The following is a 17,194-nucleotide window of genomic DNA, read 5'->3' as shown; positions in this document are numbered from 1 at the left end:
GCCTGTCCTCTTTGGTGCAGCACTGAGCTACTTCTTGCTTGACAGCAGTCAGAGCTGCCTCCAAGGCTCCCAGCTTCTCTAGGGTGAATTCTCCCAGCCCACAAGTACTAAAACAATCACAAGAAACACCTCTGGGACCTGCTCTACCATGCCACTCAGCCAGGAATGCACCCAGTATGTTCAGCCCTGGCACATGCTGCCACAGTGCCGAGATCTTCCCAGAGCCCACTGCGGCCTGACCCAAACAGAGGTACGGGAGGACGGCATACAGAAACATAACATTTACTGAGAGATACAGAACTGAATATTATGAAGGACATACATGGATGGATAGGGTAGCGACACCACTGCAGAGGGCATCTTGGACCCCCTTCCCAGCATGCCAGGAAAGGAGCTGGATGCTACCAGACAAGTGACAGAATGGAGATAACTGCGGCATATGTGTTTGTATCAAACAGACCATCATAACATACATTTCTATGGGATCACGTCTAGTGATTATATAAATCCTTATAGAGATTGCTGTATAAAAACTTTGTAAAAAATACTTTAAAAAAGTGTAAAAATGTGCATTCAAAAGCACGGCCGACACGGACAGCTGGGCTGTAAACATTATACTGAGTGTGCTTGTGAGGGGCGCCTGCGCCACCAAGCCCCGACAGGCCTGCCCACCAGACGGGGCTGCATCAAGTGTTTGTGGTTCTTGGGTTTGGGTTTCCTGCTGGAGCATGCTCCAGGAGCAGCAGCAGCCTCTGGGCAGGGTGCTAGTGGGCACCGTGCAGCTGCCACTCCTCTGCCTGCCGCCCCTGCTACCCACGGGGTGTGTGGTCCTTGCAGGACATGTGGCATCGTGGGTCCCCAGGGCTGCGAGCAGGCTGGAGGGCTGTGATGAGGTATCACAGGGAGGTTGCCCTCACTGGTGCCACTAGCCCTGCTCCCAGGTTCAGCCTCAGAGTACATGGTTGGCAGGTTCCTGATCTTCTCTGTCCCCATATTTGGTCCATAGTTCCCAAGGAAGCCCACTGGGTCCTCACTGGGTCCGCACCAGGTCTGGGTGCACAGTTCTTCATACAGTACATACATTAGAGACCCTGGAACACCCTGTGCCACTGTCTCCTCCTCCTGGCCCAGTGCCACCTTCACTTCTTCTCTAGCTGCTCCAGCAGCGGGTTAGCTTCGCTCTCGGGAGTCTTGATGCTGTCTGTCCGCACGATGCAGGTGGGACGGTGCCGGTTTAGCATCAGGATCAGCTGCTGCCTCTCCTGTTTCAGCTCTTCTATCTGGGCCTTCAGTTCAGCATTCATGAGCTCTAGACGCTCAGACTCCTAGCAGGACAGGAACACAACCACATGTGACTTTACTCCAGCAGGAAGAGATACGAGGAGAAACAATTTGGCCAACAGCCCTTGCAGCATGGGAGTGGACTGAAGACCTGCCAAGGCACCAGGTCCCTCCAGGCAGTTCATCCCCAGCCCTGCTGCCTTGTGCTACCTAGTGCCACTACAGGGAAACACACAGCCACTGCCTGGGACAGGTCTCTGCTGCACCACAGCAAAACCTCTGCCTGGCTGCTTTCTGTGGTCTGGAAGGGTGCTTGGGAACAAACCTATGTTTAAATTTTCACCCCCCGCATCTGCAAGGACCTGCCCTTGTGAAATGACTCCTTGTCCCCCACTGTGTCATTTGCCCATGTTTCACCACTCTTTGCAGAAAAACAGCAAGGTGCTGTGACGATTTTTCTGCTTTGGAGTCAGGGGTGAGTGGGCATCTGGCTCTGAACAGGAAGATCTTCAGGAATTCAGGCAAGGGGCCAGCATGGTGCCAGCCCGTCCTGTGCCATGCTCATGTGGGTGCTCCTGCTCCAGCACTGAGGCAGGAACACTATCATCCCTCCCCCACCACAAGCCCAGAGCCCTACTCCAGCCCTGGCACCACAGGTAAGCTCTGCCTTGGCATATACATGGCCACCACCTTCAGAGCCTCATGAGAAGTGGGGGCCTGTATTTTCCCAGAAAGAGGCACAGGAGCAAGGGGAGGCTGAGGGGCAGTTCAGGAGGCAATGTTGCCTACAGCTGCAGCACCTTCCTATGGAGGTCCCTGCTGTGCCCTGGGACAGACTGGGGCACCCACCCGCTGCAGGAACTCCGTCCTCTCCTTCTTCTTGTTACGACATCGTGCTGCTGCTACTTTGTTTTTCTCCCGGCGCCTTTTCCTCCTCTCCTCTTCCTCATCCAGCTGCAACAAGACAGAGAAGCCCAGGTCAGAGCCAGCAGATGTGGGTTAGGTCAGGAGGTAGGGGTAAGCATCTGGCAGCCCCACCAGTGGCAGGGCAAAATGGCAGCCACCCATGTCATTGGCCTCCAGTGACGTGATCTAATCCTCACCAGGAACCAAGTGTGCTGCTGCTACAGCCTCTAACTCCACTTTGTGGGGACACAGAGAGGGAGACCCGTGTGGCATCCACAGCTGAGGGCCTGGCTGGCAGGGGACAGATAACCCTTCACAGGGCTTCTCCCTGCCTGAGAAAGGGCAGAGACAAGGAGAACAGAGCCCCTTCCCACAAAGATGAACACTGTTTGTCACACAGACATCTATAGGCACAGCTCTGTGAGCACAATCATTCAAAGCATCACACAAGCAGCCAAGGGTAAGAGGTAGAAAAACCTGAAAGATCTGCCAGCTGGGCCTGACTGTTTCCCCCATTCCAATGCCTGGGACTGGTCTGCTGCAGCTTCGGTGCTGGCTGAGTCACAGGGCAACCATGGTAAAGTGGGAACAGGTCCTGCATCCCCTGTAAAGAAGCAGGACGCAGCAGTGCCTGCACTGTTTGCTATGTGCTCTCTGACACAAACCACACAGACCAGGTCAATAAGCCCTATGGGTTGGAAACCTGTAAGCAAAGTATTTAGGGATATTTGCTACAAAGCCTGTGTAAGCAGCCTATGGCATGCTTACATCCAAGAACCCAAGCCAGCTTCTTCAAGAAAAATCTGAGTGCTGGAAAGCTGTGTGAAGTCAGCATCCAGGTTACACTTCGTAGCATGGATAGAGATCAAAAGGTCCTCAGTGCCTTCATCCACATTTGGCCTGGGACTCTCAAATTTGAGATGTCAGACTGAACTACCTCACTCCTATTGACTGATACCTGATGGCCAGATCTACCCACATGTAGGTGCACCAATAGTTCCTGCTGGTAATGAAACTGCAGGTTCCATCATCCACAGTAAACTGCGCACAGTGCTAACATTCACCAAGTCCAAAACCCACTAAGCAAAACATCTCAGTGTGATGTGTAAGGACTGAATGAAACATGGACTCAGCAAAGTTAAGGTGAAGGGGTACCTCAAGTAAGCTGCATATCTGATACACAGCATGTGGCATGCTTTAGAAGGCAATGTCCAAGTTTTATAGCACAAATAGATTTGTATCTTCTCTACCTTACTTTCCAAGCATTATACCAAAGTTGCTATTTTAGCTGGGGCTAAAATATTAAGCAAAGTCAGCACAAGCTATACACAGACTTCCATAATGCCAGGCTGCCACCATTCCTTTGCCAAGGCAGTGTCATGGGGCACCATGTACCACACTTAGGAGAACTAGGATGGGAACTGCACTGATACCCCAAGTCTAGTCAGAAATGGATAGCTCACACTATAACCACATAACAGATGTGACAGGTGACAGCAGAAATTATCAGAAGGGCTCTAACTCCATGCTCTGCTGCCAGCTCTTAAAAAACTTCCTCACAGAGTTTAAGAGGAGGTGGATATCAGGGTAGCCATGATCCCCCTCTGCACATTTAACAACCACTCATCTCCCCCTAAGACAGCTTCTTGGCCTTTTAGTTCAAGGATTATTGGGAGGGTGCAGAGAAGGAACACGTGCTCACAGCTGCAAAGCTCAAGAAGCACCCCCAGACTTTGCTGAAAAGTACATCTTGGGTTGTAACAGCAACTGGAAGACCAAACAGCAACTGCACAAGCCCTGGGAACTGCCTGACATATTTCCATGCCTCATTGCTCCATTCAACAAGAATCACAGAATAAGTGACTGTCCCTGTCCCCTTCAGCTTCCTTCCACCCTGCAGAGGGCCCAGCTGTGAGGGGTGTGTCCTTAAGATGGAGTGCAGATGCTCAAGGAAGTTGGCTCAGCACAGATAGCGGCTGCTTGAACTCTTGGCTCTGCTTTTTGACCACAGCTCCTGTAACTTCATAGAACCATGAAGGTTTGGGTTGGGAGGGACCATAAATATCACCTCATTCCAACCCCCCTGCCATGGGCAGGGACACCTTCCAGTAGAGCAGGTTGCTGAAAGCCCCACCCAGCCTGGTCTTGAACACTTCCAGGGATGGGGAATTCACAACTTCTCGGGGCAGAGAAACTCTCTTCTTCAAGAAAACAGGTTTCCTCCTGTCTGCTTCTGCTTGATTTCAGTTCAGAAAGGTGACATGGCCCTGGTGCTGGGGGTTAGGACTTTACTCAGAGGCACAAGGGCCAGTGATGGTATATCACCAAATGTTATGTCTCAGCAGTTGATCTCCAGGGGATCCCTGTGGGAGGTGTGGGGATGCCTCCTGAATTGCTTCAGTCAGCAGCCTCAGAGACCGAGGTGATCATCCGCCTGAGAGGCAGGGTTCTGCCCCAGAGGGAGCACCCTAGGCAGGTTGCAGTAGTGGAAGAGCCCAGCAGCAGCTGTCTACAGCTACCCCAAGAAGAGAGCAGCTTGCCCAGTGAGGCTGTCCATCACCCTGTGGGGAAGCCAGCACCCAATACCCACCAGGTGGGTTTTGTGTGCACTCCGAGGCACAAACACCCCAATGCCAGGAGATGCTGGTGCCCCCAGCAGAGCAGAGAGAGCTGCCTGTGCCCAAGCTCACAGGGAGCAGTCTACCCTCCCAGGCACCACACAAAGCATGGCATGCCTGTACCCAGTGCTCATGGGCTCCGGCTCCCTGCATTAGGAAAGTAGCTGCAGGCTACTTTTTGCTGCATTGCAAAATTATGTGTGGGCAGCTTCTTGGCTACTCATGGGATAAGCAGCTACTGCTTCATCTCCCTCAGGCTTTTGCTGCAAAGCCTTGCCAAGGGCAGCTCCATTTGCTGTCTTCAACTCCTCAGATTCACAGGTCATGCAGGGGAGGAACCAGCTGCAGGGAAGGCTGTCATGCAGGGGCTGTCAGTGGATTTCCTCTTATCTTTCCTCCACATGGTGTCTCAAGAAACTGGCTCAGAGGACACTCAGCACTTTCAGTACCTACTGTGGGGCAGAACTGCCCTGTCTCTGTTAAGCAGATACCAGTGAGATCACATACCCATGCCCACAAAAAGCAAAAGCAGCTGTTGCAGGGCCAGCTCAGAGGTGCCTGAGATGCCCCAGGAAAGGAGCTGGGCCCAGGAAAACAGCATAGCCACAGACTGCTTCTTTCTTCCCCAACCCATGAAGCAAGATGGGCATTACAGGCCCATTTGCTGTAGGATACCCAGGCCAAGAGCTTGCAAGAGAATTTGGCTTCAGCTGCAAATCCATGACTGCTTTGTCCATGGAGGGACCAAAGCCACTACCATCCCCCAAGCCCTTACAACGTCCTCTCATGGCACCCTAGCCCAGCTCCTTCCATTGCAGAGCTGCCCAGTCCTTCCTCAGGTGATCTCCAGGCTGCACAAGCTGACTGGACACTCCCTTGGGCACAGAGCTCCTATGCAAGGTGATCAGATGGACTTCATCGTACCCGCCCTCCCTGCAGGAGTCCACATCAAGGGGCTAAGGGGGAAGAACAGGGACCCTCCCCACAGGTTGGCCTGGCTACTGCTCTTCTGCCAAAAGAGTTGGGCTAAATTAAGTGTCAGCACCATCTGAAGAGTGGGTTGCTCCCTGGAACTGCTGTTTTACCCCCTTCAGCTCACAGCTCATCACAGGCAGCCTTTCACATCATCTAGCACTTCCTTGCTCCTGTCTCCAGAGAACACACATCACCCCATCCTCACACGGCATCATCCAAAGTAACCTCACATACAAGCAAATGCACTGTTCAGAAGGGCTGTTTATCGGACCTTCTGAGAACACCCACCATCCTCACCAACGTGGGACCTCTGAACTGGTGGGTTTCCAGCTCCATCTGCAGGCAGTGGGAGGTGCAAACACTCACCACCTGTACAGCCAGAGTCAAAGACTAGAGAACCAATACATAGGACAACCATGCAAGGAAAACGCTGTGCAAGTGTCTCCCTAGTCCCTTCAGCCTAGTTCTGATGTGCCAGCCTGCGGTACCAAGCAGACATCACCCACCTTCCCCATGCTAGGAGACTCAAGGTGAAGCAAGGGCCCACCCCAAGCAGGGGGGGCAGGGACAGCCCCCACAGCACAGGCTGAGTCACTGCTGCCACTTTGCACCACTTGCCCGTGCATGTCATCCCCACTGGAGAGGCAACAGCAATGCCAGAAGCACCAAGGCCTTGGTTGGCACAGGTGACAGTTTGTGAGACTCCTCCTTTGGGTGCATGCCCCAACCTAGGGACATGATGGCTGCACCAGACCCCACTCCACAGGCAGGGTTTGAGTTCAGCCAGCTGCCAATGGCTGCAGGGGACTAGTCAGGTCTGGGACAATGGGGCCACCACTGCCAGCCAGTGCTGCAGGGACAAAAATTCAGGCAGCTGGAAGAGGCAGCTATGAGAGCAGCTACCAACATGCATGCACATCAAACAGGCAGCGTGACATGCTTATAAAACACACTGCTGGCCAACCTGGCAGGACAGAAAAGCACAGGCAGGAGGGAAACCCAGTCAGGTGCAGACAACGACCCTGCAAGGTGACCGGCAGCCAGCAGCCCCCCCCAAGACTCACCTCACTTTTCACAGGTTGGGGTCTCTTCCCAAGCTTCACCTCCAGGAAGTGGAGCGGCGAGATCATGGCCCCGATGTTGCGGATGTCGGCGCACTTCAGCTCCTCAGCAGTCAGGGCTGTGCCAGGCAGTCCTGTCAAAGGGCCGAGCCCAGGCAGCGCGCCAGCCGTCAGGGACGGGTCGGGGATCTGCCCTGGCATCATAGCAGGGGAAACAGCTTCGTAGGCTGGAGGGAGAGTGAGACATCTCATTACAACCCAGCCTCATGACACAGCACAAGACAAATTCATTCTACAGTCCCATCACCTAATGGAGTGAGAACCAGGGAAGGGAGACATCCTTCCCCAGGGATGGCAAAGGCAGAGACTAAGCAAAACCTGCATGACAGAAACCAAAATATATTAATCCTGCTTGGAAGAATAGGCTACTAGGATACAGATCAGGAAGGGAAGAGACAAAGCACCAGAAGAACAGGAGCTGGCTGCAGTGACAGTAATGATCCCACGGACTACTGGTTTTGGCACATCTGGTCAGGGCTGGGACACAGCACAGAAAGACCACAGATAAAAATGCAAGATAAAAATCTGCCACTGTACAAACATCTCCCAGCACAGATGTGAGGAAGCAAAGGCTGGAGGGGAAATGGAGCAAGGTGAAAAGACTTCTTCTGTCACAAAAGAAAAACAAAAAGTTGCAGTGTAAGTGAGAATAGGATCAGGACAAACTTTGGCAAGTCACTTATGGGCAGAAGAAAGGAAGTTATCAAGAAATATGAAGAACAAGTAGCAAAGAGAAAAAGAAATAAAACTATACCTAAAATGGGAAGCTCCCAGAGCTGGAGCTGTTACATCAGTCCAAAAGCAAAGGGAGCAGATGGTTATTGGCTGCAGCACAAGTACATCCCTGCTGTGTAACTGGCCTGGGATACCTACAAGTCACCTATTTACAACGCAAGGAGTCAACTTCTGTCTGCACAGCAACCATTTCCCACCCTTCCTCAACTCAACATGTCCCAGTGTGTGTGCACTGCTCTCCTTGCTCTGCCCAGTCAGACCAGTCCCAGCACACTACAGGAGCCTCCAGACATCCACCCCATCCTGCCCCAGTGCAGGAGGCACTGACACAGCTGGGATGAGGACTAGCAATGTCAGGAGAGATAAGCAGGCTAAAGGAGCAAACCCAACCACTGTGCAGCTTCCTGAAATCACAAGAGCTAGTCACAAGGCAGGATTCAAGGAATAGCTGGGGAAACTCATGGAAGCTCTCATAGCACCAACTGCCAGAATGAGGAGGTGCATGTACTTGCCCTGCTCTTTCCGAAGCATCCACTCTCAGCTGCTGAGAGACTAGGTTAGAGGTGATACAGACTTTTGGTCCAGGCAGTATAGTTGTGCTAAGCAGAGACACACACACACTTTGCCAAGCCAGCTGCCACAGTTGCTCAGCACTTGCCATCCTGGGGTGACAAATCTATGTCAGTACCAGAATGAAAACTTGAATAAAGCTGCGTGTGACACAGGACTGCTGGGTCACAGAGTCACAGAACAGTTGAGGTTGGGTGCAACTTCTGGAGATCACCTGGTCCAGCCCCCCTGCTCAAGTGGGGTCAGTGGGAGCAGGCTGAAGAGGGTTAATCATAACAAACAGAGAAGTTAAGGATTTCTTGGCACTGACACATCTCTTTACCTCGGAGATTATATAACATATTTGTTAGTGTGAAGGAACAGGAGATAAGCAGCAGAAGGGAAAGAAAGACAAGCATACATGTTAGTCAAGGGCAGAGAGGCTAATGCAAGCTCCTGTACAGACAGGAGGATTTGCAGCAGAGTGTGCACAAGCCTCAACGAGCTGTGAGCTGTCATACAGTCTAACCTGCCACCAGAGAGGTCCAGGTGTCAGCACGAGACATCCCCTGGCAGAATTTGCTCAGCTGTGACCAACAGGACTTGAGAAAGAGCATGGAAAAGCAAATGCAGCAAGATAGAGATTATGAAGTGGTAAGCAGGAATCAAGCCCTCTGCTCCAGTCACCCTTTAGGAGACCAGAAAGGGGAGAGCAAGCCAGCATTCAGCAGTGCCAGGAGCCCTGCTGTGGGGAGAGGAAGCTGGGCCCAGGGACTGTGATCTGCACAAGATCATTAAAGCATGAAAGGGAGAAGACAGGAAAGAGAGACAAGTAACTTCTGAAGTGAAATGATTCTACTTGATGAAATGGACTCTGCCCATTTGGTGACAGAAAAGAAAGAGAAAAATATTTGGTAATGATACTTGACCTCAGAAAAGACTATAGGTCAATTCCTTGAGATTGTAAGGACCTAAACTGATCCAAAGTATTTGCCTTCCATAGTGATTTCTAAACCAGTTGTAATTCCACATCAGCAGTAGTTGCCTTGTACGCTGTCTGGAGATGCCGATGCAGCAGGGCTCTGAAGCTGCACGCTACCTCCCTCCCCCTTCCTTTCAGGCCTACACATGACTAAGATGCTTCATCTGTCCAGACACCAGCACCATCATACCCTTAGGCTGCCCTCCAGACGGAAAAATGCAAGTTATTGTGCCTGAATCCCTACCGTGTTCCTCAGAGACTGCCCCTCTCCAGCAGAAAAGCACTAGGTCACTGAGGTGGCATGGCAAAGGGGAAGTGACCCCAGAGGCTCTTCCCAGGACACATTGCCACAGGACACAGCTGTTGTGGCATTAAATTAAGTCTACCATTTTGGGATAGCTGCACACACTGCAGATCTAGCCATTTCTCAGATGCTGCCACCAAGGCAATATGCTGTGGCACTGAGGAAGACACCTGCCAATAGCAACACACCCTGGGCCAGCTGCTGCACGACCCTCACCAGCAATCCCACAGATGTCCATCACAGTTTGAACACCTTGAGTTTAAGCAAAAATTTAAAAAATAAAATTAAATTAAAAAAACCATCTGAAGTCTCTATCCTGCAAATACCATGTGAGCTGCCATGGAACAAACTGATTTGGGGCCTTGACCCACCCTTTCACAGGCTTCAGGCTGGAATTGACTTGAGCCCAGCACTGGATAATGAAATCCACTCTGGACTTGGGGGATCTAGTTTTAATTAATTCACAGAATACGCTGAGTTGGAAGGTACCCATCAGGATCATAGAGTCCAACTCCTGGCCCTGCACAGGACAATCCAAGAGTCAGACCATGTGCCCAAGAGCATTGTCCAAACACTTCTTGAACTCTGGCAGGCTTGGTGCTGTGACCACTTTCCTGGGAAGCCTGTTCCAGTACCAACCCACCCTCTGAGTGAAGAACCTTTTCCTAATATCTAACTTAAACCTCAGCTTCATGCCATTTCCTAGAGTCCTGTCACTGGTCACAAGAGTAAAGAGATCAGCGTCTGCCCCTCTGCTTCCCCTTGTGAGGAAGTTGTAGACTGCAATGGGATCTCCCCTGTCTCCTCTTCTCCAGGCTGAACAAACCAACTGACCTCAGCTGCTCCTCATAAGGCTTACCCTCAAGGCCCTTTACCATCCTTTTGGCCCTCCTTTGGATGCTCTCTAATAGCTTTATGTCTTTTTGATATTGTAGGGCTCAAAACTGCACACAGGACTCAAGGTGAAGCTGCACCAGTGCAGAGTAGAGCAAGACAATCACCTCCTTTGATGGGCTGGCAATGCTGTGCTTCACTGTCATCACAACATGCAGCTGACAGCACCCAGGCTGGACAGTACAGGTCCTCAGCCAGACTGAATGCAGAGTCACTGCAATTTATGAAAAAAAGAGCAAGGAGAAATCTGTTTTCCAGACTGTGGCACAATCTGGCCACTGAGTATCCTCCCCCCTGCACTCCTGAGCCTGGGGCAGCTCCCTGGGGACAACTGGCTATTTGAGGAAACAGTTTTCTCTGGCACATCTTTTCCTTTTACATCTTTGATCTGGTAGCTTAATATGCCTTGAAAGAGCCTCTGTACCAGTGTAACATATGGCACAGGTCAGAGTGAAGGAGCTGGCCCAATATCCAGTATGCTCTAAAAATGTATCCTGGATCCAGGGACTGCACTGCTAAAGCCCACATTATACCTGCATCAGTGTAAACTAAATCTAAAACTGATCAAACAAAAGTGCCAGAAGTCACCTGGAAGAACATATTAAGATGAGCTGAGAACTAGGTGGAAAGGGGAAAAAGTGACTTCTACAAACAAGACCTTGCTCAGGGGTCAAGAAGCTCAGAAGCACATTGAGAACTCCCAAGAGACAAGTGCTTGGAGAGAAATGTAACACCATTCCCAGCAGGGCTATAACCATGGACAAGGAAAAGAGATGTCATCCCTCTCTGCAGAGCAGGGGTGCAGTAACATCATCCTGCCCAGTTCTTGATGGCCCTCAGCCCCAGGCATTGTCACTTCCTGCTGATTGGAGGGACTCTCTTGTTCCACTCCTCTTTCTCATGTAAGCACAGCTTTTTTTTTCCATCCTAAGTCCCAGATACTTTCACATTTTTTTCTGGTTAGTACTAGAGGTAAGAAGAACCCCAGGGCATGGAATTCTCTTTAATACTTCGGTCTTCTTCCTGAGGCCGTTACCCTGGCAGACATGTCTACCTATAGCTCTAGCATATTTCTACCACATTCACCTGGTAGGGCAGAAAAAACTTTGAAGTTCAAGATCTGAGTTTAACCTTTAAATTGCAGTTTTTCAATACCACATCTTGCTGGATGGGGTGAATACGGCTGGTGCCTTGCCAATTCATAATTACTTTCTAGATATTCCCTTGCAGTGTTTGTTATTTCTAAGGCACATGAACCAACTCACCTCTGTATTCCTTCACTTTCTAACACAGTGCTTTAGATAGGATTCTTATTAGATTTTTTCTGTTCAGAACTGACTCATAATACAGCCTTTTTTCCTCAGTGCCAGGCAGTCTTTCAATGTCTCCTTACATGAGCTTGGAAGTGTCATGTCTCCAGCAAAACCTAGTTTTCTGCTGTCCTACAGCTGAACCACACAATTCTTGCATTGTATCAGCTATGCTTTTTCACATAATGAAGCCAACAGCAAAACAGCAAGGGGAAAGAGAATGTGCAGTCTTACATACGACCCTGGGATCTGCATGACACCAGCTGCTTAAGTTTACATTCACCGTAGCTATGCCTTCTGTTCCAATACTATTCATCAAGATGCTCCAGAGTGAATTAAGAGACAGAGAAGCCTTTCTTAAAACTTCAGTTTAATGATGAGCATCTTATCTTATTCAATGCTCTCTTCAGCAACTATCTTTGCAGCAAAAATCTGGTCAACACTTGAGTTCATGGGTCAAAATTCAGTTTGTATATCCTCAGCTTGGACTCCACACTCTCTTTGTTCTGGTTAAAATGCTGTAACGCAAGACTTGACCTCTTGCCGAAATGTCTGTAAACCCTCCTAACTAATGCAGTAACTTTTGCATCCTTGCTTTGGCACTGTTCTTCTTGTGTTCTCAGTCAACTCAGTCATTTTATCAGCAGTCTCATCCCCAAAGAGCTGACAACAATACAGCTTCCTTTGTTCACCTTGGTTTTGCTGCATCTTTCCTACCAGTGACAACTGTTTCTGTGCTTTGTCCCCCAATTTTGTCCTTATGGTCAGCAGTCTGTGACACTGACTGATTAAATATTTCTTAAAAGCAGCACACATTACTTAGTTTTTCTCCTATTGCTGGAGTCTTATCTTCTGGAGCCCACGACTTACAGGGAAGAAGCTTTATGAAGTTGGTACTGTCCCATACAGTTGCTCAGCTTCCTCAGTGACACTGTCCCCATATGCCCTCCTATTCTTTCTCCTGCAGTTCTAATCTTCATATGCTTGGGTGCTTTTTTGTGTTGTTTTTTTTTTTTCTTCCCATACTGATTTTGTTGCTGCTTTTTCAGGGGACTCTTCGTTTGGTTTTTGGTTTGTTTTTCTTTTTTTAAAGAAGCTGATGTTTGCACAGCAGTTACAGCATAAATCTAACATGCGTAGGCATAATTCACGTAACCCAGTATCCCTGGGGGCTTGTACTCTGGTTGCTAGTCTGTATTCACACCCCTCCTGCCACCTCCTCACTGCTATTCTTACCCACAGACTAAAACTGGCACAGGAGTGCCTACCTGTGTTGAAATCCTACGTTCATTTCCTTGTGCAGAGACTGCCTCAGTTTGTATCCACTGTTCTCCCACGACTATCCTATGCATCCTCACTTATCCAGAGGTGCTGTTTGTTTCTGTACAAATCCAATGCAGGTGCTACTGTTGCATCAACATCATCATCCTGTAAGGAGGACTATGACATCCAATAGCAGGCTCTGACAGCCACATTTCAATTTAAACTGCCATTACTGAGTTATCTCTGGTGTCAGTTTCCTTGGCAAGAGTGAGGGCTATTTGCAAATTTATTTTCAATTTTGCTGTCTATAATATAATCGCAGTTTCTTACAACATAAGCTGACATCTGCAGTGGTTGATCCAAGTACCCTTCTGATGCTCAGAGAGCCATTCTAGCACCTAATATTGCCAGCCAGTAGATTCTGACATTCTGTATATACCAGCATGTTTCTCTTTTCCCCATCTTCAGCACTGCACTAAGGCACAGTCTGTCCTACTAGCCCTCCTCTGTGCTGCCTGCAGAACCAAGGCCATGCTTGCCTGCTATTCTCTCACTCCAGGCTCAACCTGGGTGCCTACTATTACTTTTCAGCTGCCACACATCAGAGCACTGCCAAAGTCTGCAAGTCACCATACAAGGAATCTTTGATCTCTTCATCAGTGTGTTAGCACCTAACATACTATCACCTTTTGTATGTACCTTCTTGGAGCATTTAAGCCACAGCAACTGGCCTTTCATATGCTCCTGACCAATAGGCAACAACAATTCTGCAGTGGAGATCAGACGCAGTGCTACCATCCACGAGAAGCAACTTCTGGTTCCTTAGATTCTACTACAGCTTTATTGCCATTTTTAAACTTTTTTTTAGCTCTTGGCTATCAAATTAACTCAACCTGTGTGTGATACATTGATCTTTCTAGTTCCTCCTGTTAGCAGAAGGATGATTTATACAAAAGCCCTTTCCTGACATACCCAACTTCTCATGCCCCAACAATGTAACTTCCTAAACAAAGACAGGGCAGTTGGCTACAACTCCTTCTCTGAATCACTGAGCCACTTGCTTTTTTCCATCTGGACTCTTCTGTCTGAGGAGACTGCAAGGTGTTGAGCATCACTGTAGCCTACAGACCTTCTTCCATCTCAAGGTTTAGGTCCCAGTGAGCACCAAGTTAAGCATGACCACGTTGAAGGAAGAAAGACTCCGTACTCACAGTGCCACAAGTACCTTGCTATGCAATTATGGCTTTCCTCTGTTGTCTAAAATGTGATACTCTCCCATTCCCACACAACTGCTATCTGCTTTAGATGCATCTAGTTTTGAGCAGCACTTTACAACAGGTCATCTCTCTCCTGTCTAGCTTCTTCTGGACTGCACTGTTAAAAGCAGTAACCTGAAGGGCCAGTGCCAAGGGGCATATTGCTCAATGTCAGTTATTTGCCAACTATCAGAACACAGCAGCAGACAAGCCCTTTGGGGTAGCCAGTCTTTTTAGATACCCATGCAGTAGTGCTGGTAAACATGAACTTTACCAACAGCCACTGTGTATTCATTCATTCATTTGCTGAACCAGTTGATGCAAAGGAACCCACCACCTGTAGCATACTGAAGAGCTGTAGTGACACCTGCTGGGATAAAAATGTGCATGCTCTCTCTTTACCAAGGATCTGACATTACTGTTTAATGCCATCGGGGAAATTGCCCTTTATTTAAAGGCCAGTTAAAGGCACGATCATTGCACAGCCTACCAAGCGGACCAAGGTGGAGCACACCGCCTCAGTAGGCCAGACACCGTAGGTACCTCACTATCTCCACACTCCACTTCCATTCCAAGAGGGAGAGATAGCTCCTACAACCCAGGTTCTGGATTTGCAGGACCAAAGATGCATCTCTGCCCTTCCCATAGACACCTCTGGCTGCCACCCTTGCTGTTCCCTTCCTCCCACAGGCAACCTCATGTGGTGGGAGAAGAGTTGCAGTGTTTGTGAACACCTGCTTATGCAACATCCCACCTCCCAGTTCACAGAGTGGAGTGGGGGGCCACAATGCTAAAGAGAGGAAGGAGCTGTGAAGAACTGTACCTTAGGAGTTGGAATTCTAAACCCATTTCATGAGTGGGAACATTCTGGCTCGGTCCTGCACATCTAGCTGGCAGGAGGAACATCCAAGTCATTCACAGACAGAAAGCTATGAAAAGCTTTCTAAAAACAGGAATGCAGAGAGCCTTGCTGCCCTTCCTCCTCTCCTCCATTAGGAAAGCTCACAGCTCCCTACACTGTGCACATGGGGCAGCCCAGAGCAGACAGCCTCTCTTTGGCAGAAATGCTGTTTTGCAGTCCCCCATTCAACTGAGTACCACCATTAGGCCCCCACACCCGCCTGTCTAATGCTTTACCTTCTTACTCTTTTTATGAGGAAGGGGGGTGGTGGTTCTCCAGTCCTCAACTTTAGAATAACCCTCTTTTGCCACTAGCAAAGCAGTCAACTCACAGTCCTTCTTTCTCCCTGAGCATTTTCCTCCATATCTTTACAGGGTAGTAAAAAGCTCTAGTTTTGCTGCTCCAACCACTGCAATGCAGCAATTGACTTGCAAGCAACCTGTGACAGCAGGGTTGTGTACAGCACCTACCATAGCAAGGCTCCTCTATTGCAATAACTGAAAAAAAATTGCCATTGATTATCACATTATCTTAATCAATTGAGATTGCAATTAATTATTTTGGGGTTGCACCACCATATGATGGCAGTATGGAGCAGAAAGGTAAAAGCTATCCTATTTCTACTTGAAACAGGTCAAAGGGCTTTGAGGAGGAAGGAATATCCTGGTCTGAGAAAGGCTGCAGCTCAGACATTGAGGTTAACAATTGACTTGTTGAAATTCCTCAGGATCTCCCATAACCACATGTGGTCAGGGCTAGAATCTGCTTCAAGAAGACAACCCTACTCTAGCACAAAGCTCTGCCCCAGGGGACAAGGATGGCATCAGAGATGAAAGGCCACCCCCTAAAAACTCTTCAGAATTATGCCCTGAATGCTAAGGTCATTCACAAAGACCTCTAATCCATATAAAGACCAGCTCTGGCTAGTTTGCAACAGCCCTGCTCAGCTGAGAGGCCAGTATGGACCTTCAGCTCCCTGGCTGCATGTTAAAATAGCCTGTGATGTTTGGAGTGATACTTTGGACAGTCCAAGCAACTGAGAAATGCAACTAAAAACAGATGGCATCAGGTTTGCTGTGCCCCCTCCATGCTGCACTAGTACTGCAGGAAACATGTGTGCTGGCAAGGAGTCCATGCCGCTCACCGTGGCTCTGCCTCCTTTGCTGTTGGGGCCAGGCCCACCACAAAAAGCCCACTGCAGTGAAAAGAGCCTCTTAACAGCTTCACACTCAAGACACTGCATGCTGCCAAGTACCTGGCCCAGGCAATGCAGCTGAAGTAGCAAACACTAGCACAGGGAAGGTGACCACAGAGCAGACGCTCAGCGCTGCCTGTGCTTGAGCAGCCTAGTTGGAGGAGAGGGCAGGAGGAGACGAGGTGTGAGGGAGTATTTACTCTTCCTTGGCAAGGAATAGAGCACAAAGACCTTTGCATTCTGTAAGGAAGGAAATGCTAAACTGTGAAGATGCAGGAAAAGCATCCATAGGTGTCTCTCCGAGGAGACAGAAGCAGCAACCTGCACACTAACTTGGCAGATTTTGTTCATCCCCCAGACCCCAGGAACAACCAATTGCTGCATGACACAGGGATAGTATGGATAGCAGCTCCTGCACCCACACACTCAGCCCCCAGATGGGTAGGTTTTTGCTTTTTTAAATCACTAGGAGTCATACTAAGAATCAAGACTGGCATTCCCAGATGCCCCCACACAAGCATTCACCAACAAATTCCCAGTACAGACTCTGGCAAGAGCCTCCAGATAGAGTTTTTCATGCAAATTTTCCTCAAAACTAGCTAAAAAATCCTGGTCTGAGCTGCAGAAGCATTTGTTTCTGCTGAGCTCTTGGAGTCCAAACACACACACACACTCACAGTTTGGCAGTGGTTGTGTTCCAGGGCTGGTAATGCAAGCCATGGAGCAGGCTGCCAAGACAAGCAAGAGAACGAGCCAGGCCCCGTTTCATTGGCCACCATACACTGCATATGGCCCTGGAACCAGCCAGCAGAGTGTTCTCACCCTCCTTGAAGGCATAGGAGACCCTGTGTTTTCAAATACACCTCCACAGGGCCTTCATTAAAGGAAAATGGAAACATAATGT

At 49.3% G+C, this 17,194-nt stretch overlaps 1 protein-coding gene across 1 annotated transcript; it reads right to left on the bottom strand.

The window, feature by feature from the left end:
- Positions 1-225: 225 nt before the first annotated feature.
- Positions 226-7,045, bottom strand: JDP2 (Jun dimerization protein 2). The gene is made up of 3 exons (XM_008924969.2): positions 6,845-7,045; positions 2,131-2,235; positions 226-1,325 (listed from the first exon to the last, which is right to left on the bottom strand). Exons 1-3 carry the CDS (start codon positions 7,043-7,045, stop codon positions 1,140-1,142), a joined length of 492 nt encoding a protein of 163 aa, XP_008923217.2. The 3' UTR covers positions 226-1,139.
- Positions 7,046-17,194: the final 10,149 nt, after the last annotated feature.

The sequence above is a fragment of the Manacus vitellinus genome, unplaced genomic scaffold, assembly GCF_001715985.3.
Source record: "Manacus vitellinus isolate BGI_N305 unplaced genomic scaffold, ASM171598v3 scaffold_6_pilon, whole genome shotgun sequence".
In the NCBI taxonomy this organism is placed as follows: domain Eukaryota; kingdom Metazoa; phylum Chordata; class Aves; order Passeriformes; family Pipridae; genus Manacus; species Manacus vitellinus.
The sequence above is the reverse complement of the archived record's forward strand: the minus strand, read 5'-3'. Positions and strand labels throughout refer to the sequence as shown.